This window comes from Lissotriton vulgaris, chromosome 12 (genome assembly GCF_964263255.1).
Source record: "Lissotriton vulgaris chromosome 12, aLisVul1.2, whole genome shotgun sequence".
Classification (NCBI taxonomy): Eukaryota; Metazoa; Chordata; class Amphibia; order Caudata; family Salamandridae; genus Lissotriton; species Lissotriton vulgaris.
The window spans coordinates 126,615,679-126,632,088 of NC_141700.1; the positions used below are offsets into that span (position 1 = coordinate 126,615,679).

The 16,410-nt window shown below is 44.7% G+C and overlaps 1 protein-coding gene across 1 annotated transcript in view; it reads left to right on the top strand.

Moving 5' to 3' along the window:
- The first annotated feature begins 2,890 nt into the window (after positions 1 to 2,890).
- Positions 2,891 to 16,410, top strand: part of NUP210L (nucleoporin 210 like) — a 307,190-nt gene continuing 293,670 nt past the window's right edge. Inside the window, exon 1 of the mRNA XM_086945518.1 lies at positions 2,891 to 3,051. Within this exon, the coding sequence (XP_086801644.1) occupies positions 2,891 to 3,051 (161 nt within the window). The remainder of the gene's footprint in view (positions 3,052 to 16,410) is intronic.

A 16,410-nucleotide genomic window follows, 5' to 3' on the forward strand; every position in this document is an offset into this window, starting at 1 on the left:
CATTTTTCTTCCTTCTTCTTTCTTCTTCCTTTGCTTGAACTATATTTCGGGTTCTTTATGGGGCGACAGGCACATTGTCGGGGGGGGTAGGCCGTAGCCTCCGCGTTGGTGCAGGGTGGGGGGGTAGATTTTAATTTTCGTATATAGTTTCTATGGGCCTTTTCTCTTCTTTTCCTGCGCTGTCTTATACTGTTTTCTTTCTGGGTCTGTGATAGAGGATGGTTGGGAGCGGGTGGCACTGGGAGCGGCACGAATTTGACTTCTGCTGTACGCTTTGTTTGTTTATTGTTCTGCCGCTTTGAAGGAGAGCTCTACGTAATTGCTGTCATTTCTACTGTTGCCTACTCATGTGGACTCAATGTACGGACTCGGATCTCCTTTATACCTATCCTTTATTGACTTTTATTTTATCAAAAACTTTAAAATTTGACCTCATTGTTCCTCCTCCCCGGCGACGTGTCCTTTCCAGTGTAACTGTTATTAATAGTGGTTGTATCACTTGATACCGCCGGAATACCGTAATGTTGACACCTGTGCTCATAAGTCTTGTGGCCGGCCAGATGGTTGTAGGCCCGTATTTGTTTTTCTGCAACATGCACAATAAAGGTCTTCAAAAATTAAAAAAAAAAAAAAAAAATTCAGGAGCGTTTGTTAGCATGCAAAAATCCTTCTTTGTCTGAAGTCGTAGACATCGCGAAGGGTATTGAACGTTCATTAGAAGGCAGAAAAGAGTTAGCCAGGGGAAAAGAGGAATCGTGTTCTAGTGTGTATTATGTTAATGACAGAAGAAGAAGAGAATATGACTACGCAAAACCCAACAATTCTAACTATAATTCTAATTCCTCCCCTGCGGTATGTTTTAGATGTGGTTCCCTAAACCACAAAGCTGATTCCACTAATTGCCCGGCAAGTAAGAAAAGGTGTACTAGCTGCCTAAAGGTAGGACATTTCGCAAACGTTTGTGGTAAATTTGACCAAAAGTACAACGGAAGAACAAACATTAATGTGCTGGAAGATTTTGATGAGAACATGTGTTCCAACATTGTTATATAACCTATCCCATATGTTCATTAGTGTCCCACCTCTTTCCCCCTCCAACCTTTACCAGCTTAGTAATGTAATTTAGTTTATTTTTCCAACCATACAAGTGATCTTAGTGTAATCATAATCTGGCTTATAGGACTTATTTCATGCAGAGCAGAAAGTAATAGAAAAAGTAGTAGTAGTGTTCTGTAGACTAATGTATTCATTTCAAACATAGAAATCCAACGGGGCTAAGAAGGTATTTGGTGAAGATGGAAAATATTACTTCTGAAGCAATTCATCTTGCAAGAATCCCTAGAGGTTGATGTTCAAACGGAAGAGAACAACGATATCCTTATCGTCCTACACACAGTTGCTGCGACTATGATAGAGACTAATCCAACCCCCCCCCTTCAAAATACTAAGAACTTTTGTAGAAGAACGCCAGCTCTTCTGGGACATTATTTGCACCTTTGCCGCCAGTAAAGAAACAGTGTATTTTAATATGTAAGAAAAGGGGATGTGTCCTAAGTTCAGGTGTATGTATATATTTATAGGTATTGATTCAGATTCCCTCCTTCACTGAGGGGAACTTAATTCTAACCAGGCGGGGGTAGTATGACTTAGTTTTAGGTTCACACTGTGATTTTTCCCCATCCTGAACCTCACTTTTGGGCTCCAAAGTAATTGTTATTTAATATGTACTCAGAAGGGACCAGGAGTTTACTTTTTCCAGCATCATCCATCCTCTACTGTTACATGTAAAGTGCATTAATTATCTACTTATTTTTCCCATAAAAAGGGAGATGTTGTGGGTCTAGTTGTTAACTGTTGCAGTCAGTTCCTATTGGTTGCCAGGCGCGCGGACAGCTGCTTTGTCTGGCAGGTATAAAACTGACGTCATGGGAGTGAGCTGTCACACACTCCGTGACTCCTTGTTGTTACGGCTCAGGCCACAAGCTCTTTTACCTTACGAATAAAAATACATATATAATTCATTCCTCTTCTTCTGGAATTTCTTCATTTCGATTTCACTACAGGAAGGCACGAACCAACGAAGGAACAGACTACCGGAACTGCACAGCTGCAACCAGAACTTTTAACTGCCAAGATAATCGAATTATGTGCTTCCCTACATACCCCCCCCCCGGGCTTTTTTCTCTGTGAATTACCTTCCCATGTATATGTTACGCACCATGTAAATATAATTTTCAATAAAAATTTACTGAAATAAAAAAAAATGAAGTTCAGCACTTTTATCACGAGAGTACAGGCCCTTCTCTCTGTAGCAAGCGGGTACTCTGGTATAGTGAGCACCTGAACTTTCAGGTTTACATTGCAAGCTTATAGCAACCATAAAATAAAAGGATTCATAATCCTAAAATGGAACACATCAATTACAAGGGATGCATTCTAGACGTTAATGGAAATGATAGTGATATACTTGAAGTCGGAGTCCACACGCGTAACCAATATACTCGTAATTACGTTATTTTCCTAATTAAGGGGCAGCTTTTGGTACCGAAATGAGAAAGAGCCTCAGAATTTAAGAATGCTCACAAAAAACAATCACTTACCTTCCGATACTCCTTCGTTTTATCTCTGGGTGCAGATTGACAAGTGTTAGTCCGAGTCCTTCTTTGATGTCTATGGCGGTAACGATGAACGCGCGTGGTGTTCTCGTGAGTCCTACCGCACATGAACATCAAAAAGGGACGATGAATGCTTAGTGTGACGTAATTCCAGCTGTGACTTCAACGGAGCGTTTCGTCATTGCGTTACAGCTTGAATTGTGTGACGTCACAATGCTCGCTAGGGGCGCCCTGGCTCCGGACCGGAAGAAGCAGTGCTCCCCTAAGGCCCCACCATGAGCTGCCCCGGCGGGCTGCCCATCCTGCTTCTTGCCCTCCTCTCTGCCCCTCCGTGCCAAGGGGCCACCAAGCTCAGCTCCCCACGAGTTCTGCTACCCTACTGCAGGGAAGTGCGGGTCAGCATTATCCTCCGGGCCGGGAGCGCCTGCTACAGCTGGTGAGTACCAGGAAGGGGCGGACGCGCTGACCATTATTGGAGGGTCGGAAAGGCTAATTAATCGGAAAGAGTCCAAAAGTCCTTAAAACTGTTGAAAGGGGTGGGGTATATGGAAATCATATAGACTAGTAAAACACTACCCAACATAACAAGTGGGTCTTGTACAAGACATGCTTTTGCGGATATATAATATATATATATATATATATATATATATATATATATATATATATATATATATATTGTTTGTTCATAAAAGGAAATTAAAGCACTGAATGGGAAAGTATTAGGACAAATGCCAGGGGTTGCCAGTCACTAATTCACCGACTTGGTCTTATTTTCATGTCCACTGTATTACAAATATGTGTGGGAAATTATCTTTTGCACAATTTATTCCATTTCGATATTTTAACTTAAAGAACATAAAATAAGAAATCCTTCATAACTATCAAACTTTTCCTCTGATTGCTGAAGCAGAGACAGGATTGACTAGACAAAAATAGGAAAGGAGATTTTAGATACATCCTTATTTAAGTATCAACTCCACACCCTCCCAGGGTCTCATAACATGAACAAACAAATAAATGACTGATATATTTTGCTTGAAAAGGGTGGCAAACTCCAAATGACTGAAGTTCAGTTTTAGCAGATCCTTTAACTGGGCAGGAGCGGCTAGAGGTGCCTCGAGTAGTCCTGCACACTGCGAAAGTGGGCTGTGCAGATGTGCCTCTGAAGAACCAGTCTATATTTTATATTCTTATAGTCCGCTTCCGAGGGCTATACAGGTTGTTTAAGCCATTGAAGCTGAGTTATGCAGCTCAGGCATATAACGAGGGTGAGGACCTTTAACAACAGGTATAGCCCGAGGTTGAAGGACTATAAAGCTATTAGAACATTTCACCCACTCACGGTAGAATGGTCGAAATTATTAAACAAACATCTCGAAATCCACCCCCTGTGTAAAACAAGCTAATCATATTCTCTACGGACCTGCAGTACCAGAGGAGCCGAGTAATGCCACCCGCTAGTATAGGGTCCAAAATCTTGTTGGCTTCACCCATGTATCATGAAGGGTTATTCTAACAGGGGCACTAGATGGTTTTCTATATAGTCTTCAGAAACTGGCATATCTAAAACCATCCACTTTACCCAGTGGATTATAGTAATATCACCAACAACTTCCTTATTCAGTAACCACTACATAAAGACGTAAGTGCCCACATATACGTCTGCGTCTATTCTACCTCAACTACTTCCATAAGCTATGAAGTGCATCGAACACCTCTACTCTTCCTATAGCCACTGTGCACTGCATCCAACTTTTCCCAAAAGTCTAACTTCAGCCAGCACTCTTCCAGCCATGCACCTATGCATGCTCAGGAATAAAACGAAAGATTAATTGCTTCGGTAACCTCTTGGGGCTCTGAAGCGCTATATAAATTATACATACAGAGTAGCTTCTTATTCATTGAATGCACTTTAAGCCTCTCAAGGGGTATGGAAAACACTATATAAATAACCATAAAATACAGTGCAATAGATGTTTTTCATATGTGATGACTACAAGGGGAAGAGTGAAATAGGGACTTTGTATGCAGCATGTGAAGTCTATGTGCTACATGGGAACGCTGCAAAGGTCAAATCCTGCACCCATATTGCAGCAGCCATCGGCAACGTTCAAGCAGAGTCACTTCTTGGGGTAGAAACATGGAGCGAAGGGCCCGACCATCCACCCACAGCTTGTTGGTTACTCTTGATGCGAGCTCGGGCACAGCAAGCATTCACACTCCGGCTCGGATTACAAGTTGGGTGGTTAATTCCATTCCGTGCATAAATCTCTGTTTAATTATCAAATGCGTTAAATAACCCAAAATATGTTACATTTCAGCAGGTCACATCTGCTGAAATTAAACAAGGGAAATGTGTACGTGCTTTCCCCCGTACCATGCAGATTTCGGTGTGCTGAACACCAAAATCCGCGACAACTTGTAATAGTTGCTGTTTACTGCACCCGATAAATAAAGAACCCATGATATCGTTATTTACCAGGTGCAATAAATAGCATCTTTACTTGTAATCGGGCCCATAGGCTGAAGTCATGAGCCCTGCATAGGAAATTGATTGCTTAGCTGAAGGTGACGAGCACATTTCAGTGAATTCCGAGTTTTGAATGATAACTGTAATATGCCAGGAGAAAGGGTGCAAGGTGTTTCTGAAGGCCAGGTCCTGTGAGGAGACCCTGGTCAAAGGTATTACATTTGGCCTCCTGCAAGGATGTTTATCTATCAACGGTGTTATTTCACTCTTTCCTTTTAAAATTGTACATACTTACACCTTCTATGTGACCTTGCTGTTGGGATAAAGTCATTATAGGGGTTTAGGGTGTGGTTAGTTATGTATGTGGTGGAGCAGATGTTTCACTTCTGCATCAGATTCCAATATTCTTTAGGTCTACCTTGACAGTGAGCTTTAAGAATCACTTTAAAGAAGGGTGTTTGGCTCCGCCGATATGATGATACCTTTTCTATTGCATGTTATTGGCTAGAAGATGTGTTCTTCTGCTGAAAAAGAGTGCTACTTTGCCCTTTATGCCTTATTAGAAAGTGCATGCTGAGTACAGTAGGCTTAACAAGCCAATGAACCCCTATTATACCATAACGTAGATATGATTTGTTAATCATGAAAAGTTAAAACAAAGTCAGTGGGTCTGACTTATTGTGAACACCATATCTTAAAACCAAAAAGGCTTTTATGGATGTTTTGTTATTACATTGTTATTATCCTGTTCTTATAAAGTGGTAAAACCTGTAAATTAGTATTTGAATGCATAGAATCTTACAGATAATCAAGGTAAGCAAGGGTTTCAGGGGTTGGGGGTTTTGTTACCCCCTCTTTCAAACCCTGGGTGTAAAATATTTACAGTGTGATAATCCTACAAATACGTTCTTGGGCAGGATTGTATATTTTGGCTACTGTTATTTAGGAAAATGCCCCTTTTTACGTGGTCAGCCCTACTTTTGGCTACGGATGGAACACTGCTGTCTGGTGACCAGTGCATGTGCTCTGACCCCTGACAAATCGGCTATACTCATGTTCATCTTACCGGGAAGTCATTAATAAATAGTATAAAGTGTACTCGGGGCTTGGAAGTTAAATGTCACTTGTGGACTGTAACACACATTGTGCCACCACTAGAGTGACGGTGCAAACCATGACTGCAGGCTTACCACTGTAGCCTGTCTATGCAGTTTTAAAAGTGCAATTTCGGTCTGTCATAATAGCCCCTTTTGACAGGCCTAAAACCCTCCTTTTAATACTTCACCCCTAAGTAGGCCCACATCTCCAATATAGCAGGGTGCATGACATTTAAAAGTAGAGCATGTCAAAGGTTAATGTAAACCAAATCCTTACAGCGATAAGCCCCCAAAAGGTGTTTACACTATAGTGGGGCTAGCTGTTCTGTTGGAAAGCATTGGCATTTAATATTACATTTAATTGATGTCATACTCACTTAGGAACTAACTACAAAGGATATTCTTGTACTTTTTAAAATATTAATTACAAGCCCAACTCATTGATAACATTGCATTTGTACTAAATATTTTGCAAAAGGTACTTTCTGCCATGTTGGATTTAGGTTGATATGGGCACTGTGAGCTTGTATGCAGTAGGGCTCACAGGAGCTGCTGCAAGAGTGGCTTGGGTTATCTCTGGGATCTTTTTAGGTTTTGCCTGGCGAAAGCTGCGCTCTGCGCAGCTTTTCCACACAGGCGAAAACCTAATGAGTATAGTTGGGGAGACAGGAACGGCCCCCGACTTCCATTGGCTAGCTCCATAAATGGAGGCTAGCCATTGGAAGACGGGCCTGTCCGTCAATGCCGGACCAGATTCGGGGGGCGTTCCCGAGAATTTTTGGCTTTTGGCTACGTCACGCTACGTCAGCCGAAAGCCAAAAATTCTCGGGAACGCCCCCGAATCTGGTCCGGCATTGCCGGCACCCGCCTTCCTGCTCGGGGCCGTGAGAAGGAGCCCGCAGCCGCCGCCCCGTCTCCGGCGAGGCCCCGGAGAGGAGGAGCCTCGCCCGACGCCAACCGGAGGAGAACCAGCGGAACACTGGAGAGACCGGTGAGTCCCCTCCCGCTTTCATGGCGCCCCAGTGTTCTGTGGGCGTGCTCGCCTTTCCCGCCCGCTCTCGCTGAATTCCCCACCCCTCCCTCGGAACTGAAGCCTTTGCCCGGTATGTTTTTCTCATTTTTGTGAGTGCTTGCTGTCTTCCCCCGCCCCCTCCCACTGTCCGTGTGCCCTACCGCCCCCCCTCCCGCTGTCTATGTGTGCCCGTTCCCGCACCCCCCCTCCCACTGTGTGCCCGTTCCCTCCTCCCCCTGTATCTACGGCATTGTAATGCTTGTTGGGCTTGTTTTGGTAGGACGAATGTTTGTTTTGGGCTTCTTTTGAAAGTGAATGGGGCCGGGAAGCCATTGCTTGCCTTGTTCCATCTGTCAGAGTGTGTGCCCTGAGGGAGGAGTCGGGGGTGGAGGGCTGAATCCCCTCTCCAGGGTCAATAGGGGAGGATTTGACACCCTAGCAGCTATATAATATGTCTCTGAGGTGGGTTTCATGATCCGTCTCGTCTCTCCTTGTTAATTGATGTCAACAAGTGTAGCTAAAAGCCTTTAGGGACCGCCGGAAGTAAGTTTCCAGTGCATTTTAGTGTTCGTTATTTTTCCCCAACCACTTGCTTTAATTTGCAAGGTTAGTCAGTAAAAGAAAACCAAGCCCGTGCCCGATCGTGAGTACTTTTAAAGATGGAATTGTTCGCATAATCCCTGATGCAATACGTTTCTCTTCCGGTAATACAGTCTCGCAAGTAAAATTGTCTCTTACCTGTGGTTTCTGCAAACAGTAAAAGCTGTCATTACCCCTATACAATCTCACCATGACTATGCAATTGGGTGCTCCTTCAGAGTACCGTACCTACTACTGAGAGAATTCAAAATGTGGCAGCCAGATGGCGCAAAATCTACAAATGCAATATGGCCCATTTCTACTTGTATTGGCTCATAGTATCTAGAAAGATCGCCTTTAAAGCAATGTGTGTAGCTCACTGAGCAACCCTTAACAGAAACTGTACTTGTATCACAAAAAAATAACTTTATGCTCAGGATTTGCACCGTTACTGTCTGCTCCTCCATTCAGAACAAATAATCCAACTTGTAGGACCTCTGTGCAGACGGCCAAACTCTGAATTTCAGTGCCTGCTACACTAATGCATGTTGACAGTCTCCTACAGTTTCCAAAGTACAAAAGACTTAATTAGCAGTTCCGTTTACTAGAAACACAATACAATGTCTGACTTGTACAAAGGGTAAGTAGGTATGCACGACTGCAGTTCCTCAAACTAAACTCCACACCTTATCTGAAGCATGTCTTCGAAACACGTGCACCTCAACTCATCCCTCATAGCTCATTCTACAGCCTTGCACCTAGGACCCAGTGAGAATCGAAGTGCTTCGTGGCCTCGTCAAGCCTATGAAGCACTATACACATGTAACAGTTCACTACAGTGTAGCCACTGCTTTGATATGTTTAGATTAAGCACTGCTCTAATATTTGTATAGAAGGTTTTGGCCATAATGCGTTCAGCATAATGGCAACAGTGAGTTTCCATGGACAGGTAAGATATAATCTGTCATAGGTAGTTTTTCAGTGCTGCAGTTACATGCCGGTGGGCCTCACTGTGTTTCCACTGGAATTGTTTTATACCTCTGGTCAGTGGCAGAAAAACCATAAGTGAAATAGTTCTCTGGTAGTTTAGGCATTGCCCCACCCATGTGCCACATTTGTCTTTCCAGCATAAATGAATTGAAGCACCCATCACTTTCAAAACACACCACGGCGCCTTTTCACACATCCATCATTCATCCATGCAACCTTTTATACATCAATCTTCAGATTCTTCAGAAGTTATGGTGTTTTTCAATCTAGTGAAGTCACTGTGCAAGATTGTGCCTATGCATGCTTCTGTGTGTCATCCTCATGTGCCTTATTGATGTCTTACAACAATACGTGCACTCGCATACTAGGACCTTGACCTCACTGTGTATGTTGTTTAAAGAAGTTTCTAAGCAGCTGCCTGCGTCCATCTGAGAGTGGCTTGTATGAGATATATTGTCCACCATAACATTTGTAATATGAGCTATTCAAGTCACCAAGGAGCATTGTGACCTTCTAGAGGAAAGAGTCCGAAAGCGGGTTACTTAAAAAGGTCTTGGAACTGCAGGTATCTTGCAATATCATTTTAATGTATAGTTGGGAACAAATCTATTCTTTATAATGAACAGTTGCAGAATAACTCTCTCCAAAGCTGTATAGAACTCTGAGGGCCTGATGTACATTGCCAGACAAGGGGGGGGGGGCTCTCTGTGTGTGGGCGGGGGGCTCTGTGTGTGGGGGGGCTTTCAGTGTGTGGGGGATGGGCTTTCAGTGTGTGGGGGAGGCTCTCAGTGTGTGGGGGAGGCTCTCAGTGTGTGGGGGAGGCTCTCAGTGTGTGGGGGAGGCTCTCAGTGTGTGGGGGGGCTCTCAGTGTGTGGGGGGCTCTCAGTGTGTGGGGGGGCTCGCAGTGTGTGGAGCTAGCTCGCAGTGTGTGTGGGGGGCTCGCAGTGTATGGGGGGCTCGCAGTGTGTGGGGGGGCTCGCAGTGTGTGGGGGGGCTCTGTGTCGGTGTGTGTTGGGGGGCTCTCTGTAGGTGTTTGTGGGTGTCATTTGCGAAAGATAAAGCTAGTGGCATTGCAAATGACAATGCCATTTATTTATGTTAAAAAAAAATGTCAAGAGCATTGCCAATAGCTCAAACTTTAACAAAGGCAAAACCATTGCATTGTAAATGCTTGTTCCCTTTTGGTTATGGAGGGACCAGGACTCACTCCACGAGTGGTGACTGCTGCTTAAGAGGGGCGACGGGGGGATGAAAAAGAAAAAAAATCCATTTACCTGCAGGCCGGCTGTCGTCTCTCAGCCCTCGAAGAAGGAATCACACAGACCCCCAGGCTCCAATAGCCAATCACGACGCTGGGGTCATCAGCATGACAGCAGCGTTGTGATTGGTCTGAGCGCCGCGGTTCGAAGCTTAGACGGGGACTGGAGGCCTGTGCATGTTCTCTACCTTGGCTGTGCATTACAGCCAGGAGGGGAGCAGGCAGAGTGTGCATGACTGTTTGACCTGCCCGAAACGGCTGGCCAAACCGTCATGCGCACATAGAGAGTGCCAAGCACTCCGCCTCCTGCTCTGCACAGCCCCACCCAACACCTAGAACTAGGCCAGTACGAAAAAATTAAATGATAATAACATTGCGTTATTACCATTTTATTTTTCCTTTTTGAACTGCTCACAGATCAGTGGGGCGGCACTCACCTGCCTTAGCGGAGGAGCCGCTGGTGCACCGCACCCCACCAGCTAGTTCCAGGCACAAATATGGCTCCCCTTGGTACATTCTTCAGAACCCTATTGGAAGTGTTGAAGATATAAGAAGGATTGCACCTGCTGTTGAGACTCTTGAGAGCACCTGAAAGGCTGGACCTGCTCCCTCTTGTACCCAGGACAAAGAAGTGGACTTCAAGAGTCAGTGGCTGACCTGTTAAGCTACAGGGAAACACAAAGCTGCTAGAAGCCCCTTTCTTGATGAGCCCAGTTGACCAGTCCTAACTGGACCTGGCCTGGACCCTGCTGGTGGCTTCTGCTGGGGCAAGTCGTTTCTCCCCAAATGTTGTCCATGATGTACGTGGCCCCTTGGTTGTGTCAAAGTGTACTCCTAACCTGGAAAACCTGAGACTTTTGAAATCCTTTTGACTCCAAAGACCTCTGGAGTATCAAGACGTACCAAACAAGCCAATCGGATGAAGGTGCGTAGCTGCTGAGCCAAAGATTCAGGTTGGTCCTGCTTGCAGTTTTTTTGCAGCAGAGATCCGTTACAGTGGGACGTTTGCGGAGAGGAGTGGCTATACGACCTTGTGCAAACCTGTTCGGCTACAGCTTTCAGCTTTGCCCCACTGAAGGAATTCAAGCACGAAAGAAGTGACTAAGTCCGAAGATAGAAATCTTCACTGGGCGAAGGTGCCAAATGAATCCAGCTGACATGGGACATTCCCTGTGCGTGAATTATGAATTTCTCAACTTTGGAGTTTTTCTGCCAAAATTGAACGGCGTCACCCTGGACTCCGTCTGGCAACTATCCATTTTTCTGGCGCCCATCTCAGTCACAGCCTGCTGCTTTGCCCCTCTGAGGATGTTTGACTTCTGTTCACAGAAGGTGAAACGTTCAACAAGGACAGACATGGTTCTGTATCCGACCTGCGCTCCATCGCAGTTGGCCTTAAAAAGCGGCAGGTCCCAGTCAAGTGGAACTAGAATACCATGGTTGGTGCTTCATGCTTTTTGTCACTATTTTCATTTAAAACATAAAACATTCATATCTCCAGGATTTTTGTTGTTTTAGTGTTATTTTCTTCATTACATTCATCTTTATTTTTATAAATTGGACCAGGATTCTTTTGACTTTTTACTATTTTGATCATTCTACATGCTTTACTAATTTTCTTAGGCTAAGTCTCTCTGCTCTGTTCCCTAGCTACCTGGGGCTGAGCTCAGTTTTAAAAGACTAAAACCTTTACTGGATCTAACAAGACTAGTGACTTTATTACTTTTGGTGGGCTACCATCCACCCCCACTAATATTACAGTTCTTCACATATAATTAATTATTTATCTGTAATTTCTCTGTCTGTATCTTTCGTGGTTGCCTTTTGTGAAAGCCTGTGCTCAATAGAGTAGTCCTTAGTTTGTTACAGTATAAAGCCAAGGATCAAGTCTCTAGGCCATGTTTCCTATTTACTTACCTGCTTCAACATTGATATTATAGGGTACTAGCAGCCCGTCCCGACGTTGTCCGGGGATGGCCGATGTTCAGTGTTGCCTTTACTTTTTGTTTGCGTAGTAATGTGTGTTTAATTCATCCGAAGGTTTTCATTGAGCCACACCTAATTTTGTTTTGCTGTCCTTGCTGAGTGTTCCCCCTGTGTGCGAATGTTGTTGTTTCCCAAATGTTGTAATTTGCGCCGCAAGTGCAGCAAGTGTTACAGTGGTCCCTCAGATGTTTTTGCCTGAAATTGCTTGTTTGTGTTTGTGAAAGGGGCTTTCCTTGTTTACGTTTTCGATCCCTTTACTGAGGTCTTTTTTTTTGTTTTTATCGGCGCAAGTACTGGCAGTGTTCCACTGATAACGCAGAGTGTTTGAAATTTGGAAGTGTTTGTGTAAGTTTTAAATTTTGTCCGCAGCATACGTAATTATTCGGAGCCTTGTGAGTAAAGTCTCGTTCATGTTCCGTCGATTGGCTTTCTTGTCTAAGAAATGGGCGCCTCTTTTGTTTACGTTCCTCCCCCTGTGACAACGTTGTCGTTTGTCAAATGGTTAAACATTTGTTATATTTTTGTATCGCAACTCTTGTGTGTGTGTTAATCGTTGTGTGTCGTGATTGGGGGGCTGTGCGAAGCAACGCGAATGATAGGCGGCCCTTTTTGTAAGCCTGCCCCCGTGGCACTGTATTATTATGGAAGGCGCGCCCCTTTTTGGAAGTCATCCCACGAAGGTGTTAATGTTTGAAGGGTAACGCCGACGATTGCGTGAATGTCGAGGCGAGTGATAGGCGGCCCTTTGCAAATGCGCGGGTTGCACAGTTAAGTGTGTTCCTTGCACAGTGAAATCATTGAAATCGCATTTGCGCTATGCACATTGAAGTGTGTGGTGAAGTGTGTGCCTTGCACAGTGAAATCAGTGAAATCGTTTGGCATATGTTTATTGTTTGTACTTTGGGCCATGCCCCTGTAAACGCCCACATCTTTTGTTTGACACGCCCCTCTAAACGCCCACATCTTTTCTTTGACACGCCCACGCTAACGCCCACAAGGGACTACTTTCCCACTTTTGGCGTTTTTGCTTTTTTAATGTATATGGTGTCCACATCTATAGCCTATGTCCTTCTGCTACATCTCCCCTTTCAAATGGTGTATTGGGTGTAGTGATTGGTGCAGTACTTTCTGAGTTTACCTGGCTCAAAGGTTTGTGTTCTCTCTTTATAATAGTAGTATAGATTAATGAAGCAAGACTAGAAAAGGTCTAAAGTTATTCTCCAATTACACGTGTCTGCATATACTGAGTTACTATTATTTTTATGCTACATCTTACCTGAAGTCCCAGCAGGACAGCATGCAGAGGCTTTAAATACCACTCTGCTGCAATAATACATTTAGTTTTGAAACCTCAGCTATCAGGAACATACCATTTCATTGATGTGTTTTCATTCAGACACATTCTAGTCACATTTTTATAATTAATAGCACAGACTCAAATTCTTCTATTAATGTTGTTTAACCCCTTCCATGCTCATGACGGAACGGTTCCGTCATGAGTGTCGGTTGAGCTGTGCTCATGACGGAACCGTTCCGTCATGATCCGATAGGCTCATTAGAACCTTCAGCACAGCGGGATAATTCGCGCCGCGCTGAAGGGGTTAACAACTGTGTTCAGGGGGAACCAGAGATAGTCGGGTATCTGAATGCTGCATGCATGTTCTCTTAACACGATACGCAGATATACTATATCGGCATTAGTGTGGTGGATCCTGAGACAGGCATTTGAATGGTATAGCCCTGGATATTATCCCAGAACAGCATTCTGACATGCCATCCTGTGAAAATGGAACTCTCCACACAGAGTCCTGGTGAGGTGTATCTACAACTGCAAAACACAATGGTGGCAACCCTGGTGATTGGGAGAAGAGGAGAATGTAGGCAGGCAGTCCTGTCTTCAGATTGGTATAGTTTCCTCTGCAGCAGCAACAAGAGAACCTCTTTTAACACTGCATTGCGGAAGCCCTGTTGCACTGGTGGTTGAGTGCTGAATGACCTTGAGGCAATGTCAATGAAGAAATGGTGCCTCCCTCTGCAGACCGATGAATATGTGGCCTTCTCTGCCAAGTTCACTCGCTTGGGACTGTGGCCATGCATGGCATTCATACTTTTTAGTCTGATCTAATTAAAAGCATCTGGTGTGTGTTGGCAGCGCAGATCGAGCTCTGGAACAGCCACCATTGTCATGGAGTTCTGGCGCAGGCTTCATTTCCTCATCTTCCAAAGCATAAGAAAGCGATGTCTGGGACACAGTCGACAGAGGCGTGAACACCACTTCCCCTATACAGTAAGTCAATATGATGCAGGAACAAATGTCTGGTTCTCCTTTTTTGGATCCCTCATCGTATTGGACATTTTAGACAGTGAGTGGCTGCTGTGTCTTTGTGATCGGATTTTGCTCACTAACTGACACAAACAGGCAAGGTAATGGAGTCCATTATGGGAAAGAATGCCACATAAAGACTGAGGAGCACCAAGAAACACTTTTTTGTTCCTCCTAACCCTCCTACTAGGAACTCTGAAGGTTGTGGTGACATGGGTGCCATGCAACAGAACTGTCCCAGTATAAGTTCCTTTTTTGGCCTTTCGTAAGCCAAGACCTTTTTTGATTTTACGAAAATTATATGTACTGACTTATAATGAGCTTTCAACCTGCCTTATCCAGCCATTGATCTATAATTGAATCATTCACTTTTTATTGTGCCTGCTACAGCAGCATGAGGCAGTGGAGTCAGCCCACTTCATCAATTTTCTAATGTTGTGTGCCACTTCATTCTGCCCCTTCACATGGCGCCTATTAACCAAAAAAGTAGCCCGCTTAACTTTTAGGGAAATAAAACCTGCAGTCACTGCCGTCTCTCTGGGGGGACAGCCCCATTTCTATGCGTCCTGTCACCCCACCCTAGGGCCTCACAACCATAGCTGTTGATTGTGTTGGACCAGCTGCTTGAGGTGCTACTGCAATCGAGGCATTGTGCAGACAGCGACACATGGGAATTTAAAGTCCTGTGTAAGTGCTGGTTCTGATGCCTTCAAAAGACAAGGTTGAAAATCCCTTATTCACCTGATCTCCCCTTCACCATGCTTAATAATCTACCATGCGGGGGAACTTGGGGAGGATTGACTGAGTGGGCCACCGCAAAGCTGACAAAAGTGGGAGGTCTCTTCTGCGATCGGGAATTGAACCCCTTCAAGGAATTCAGAATGGATTTTGACCTTATCAGAGGGCTGCTTCCTATTGCAGGAGGCATTGACAACAGCACCCCGCAGGCACTGGAAAATGGGCCTGGAAAAACCTGGACCACACAAAACCTGTCAGCACGTGGTGACTGCCTCGGGAACATACAGAGCAGTGACAGCCTTATATCAAGCGATAAGAAGAGATTTGCTACTACCACTGGAGACACTCAGGACAAAATGGGAGGGAGACTTAGAGATACAGATTTCTGAGGGCAATTGGGCAGATATTTTAGACAGAATACCTAAGGGGTCCAGAAACGCTAGGTTCAAGTTGATCAGTGATTTCTTGCTCCGTAAAGCCTACCTCACACCAGACCGTATTAATAGATACTTAACACGACCGATGCCGCTTGCCCGAGGTGCGGGTCCATAGGGGCAAACATCACGAATATGGTTTGGCACTGCCCTAGGCTACAACTCTATTCTGAAGAGATAAGTGCAACAGTTGCGAGGGTGGTAGAGAGGGATATCCCTTGCTCTGCGGGTCACTGCGTACTGGGTTGGTTCCCTCACACTTCCAAAACAAAGTTAACAAGCAGGATCCAAGACCTGGCATACTTCTTAGCTAAACTGGAAATTACCAGGATCTGAATATCGCCTTGGGGCCCTGTGTCACTGCATGATGGAAGGAACTTGCAAAATGGGCGGGATATGAAGGAGAGGCGCTAATGCGAGAAGCCAGGAGAGGCATCAGCTCTTAGACTCTGAGCCTGAGAAGCACTGGTTGACATTTTAAAACATCTGGAGTCACAGACAGGTGACTACACAACAAGAGGTTTCTCCCCTCCGTTGTCTCCAGAACAGGGTGAAATGGGAGGGATGGCGTGATATTGCTCATTCAACAGTTTACCCCCTCACAGTAGATGATCCTAGACAGGCGGTTACCCCCATATGTAGGAGACATGATTTATCATGACTCCAAAGGACCAACCCACACCCAGAAGTGGAATGACTATGTTGAACTAGGGCACAACTCAGACGGTGGGAGGGGGATAGGGGTTATGAAAGTTTGGCTGTTGATCATTGTTACTTGACACTTGTTTATTGGCAATAAACCAAGTTTCGGCCACTGCGATTTGGCTGTCTCCAGATGCGATCGAACATGTCCAGTGGATTACTATGAAAGGCAATAAAATTTGAGGAGAAAAAAAAACAATTGC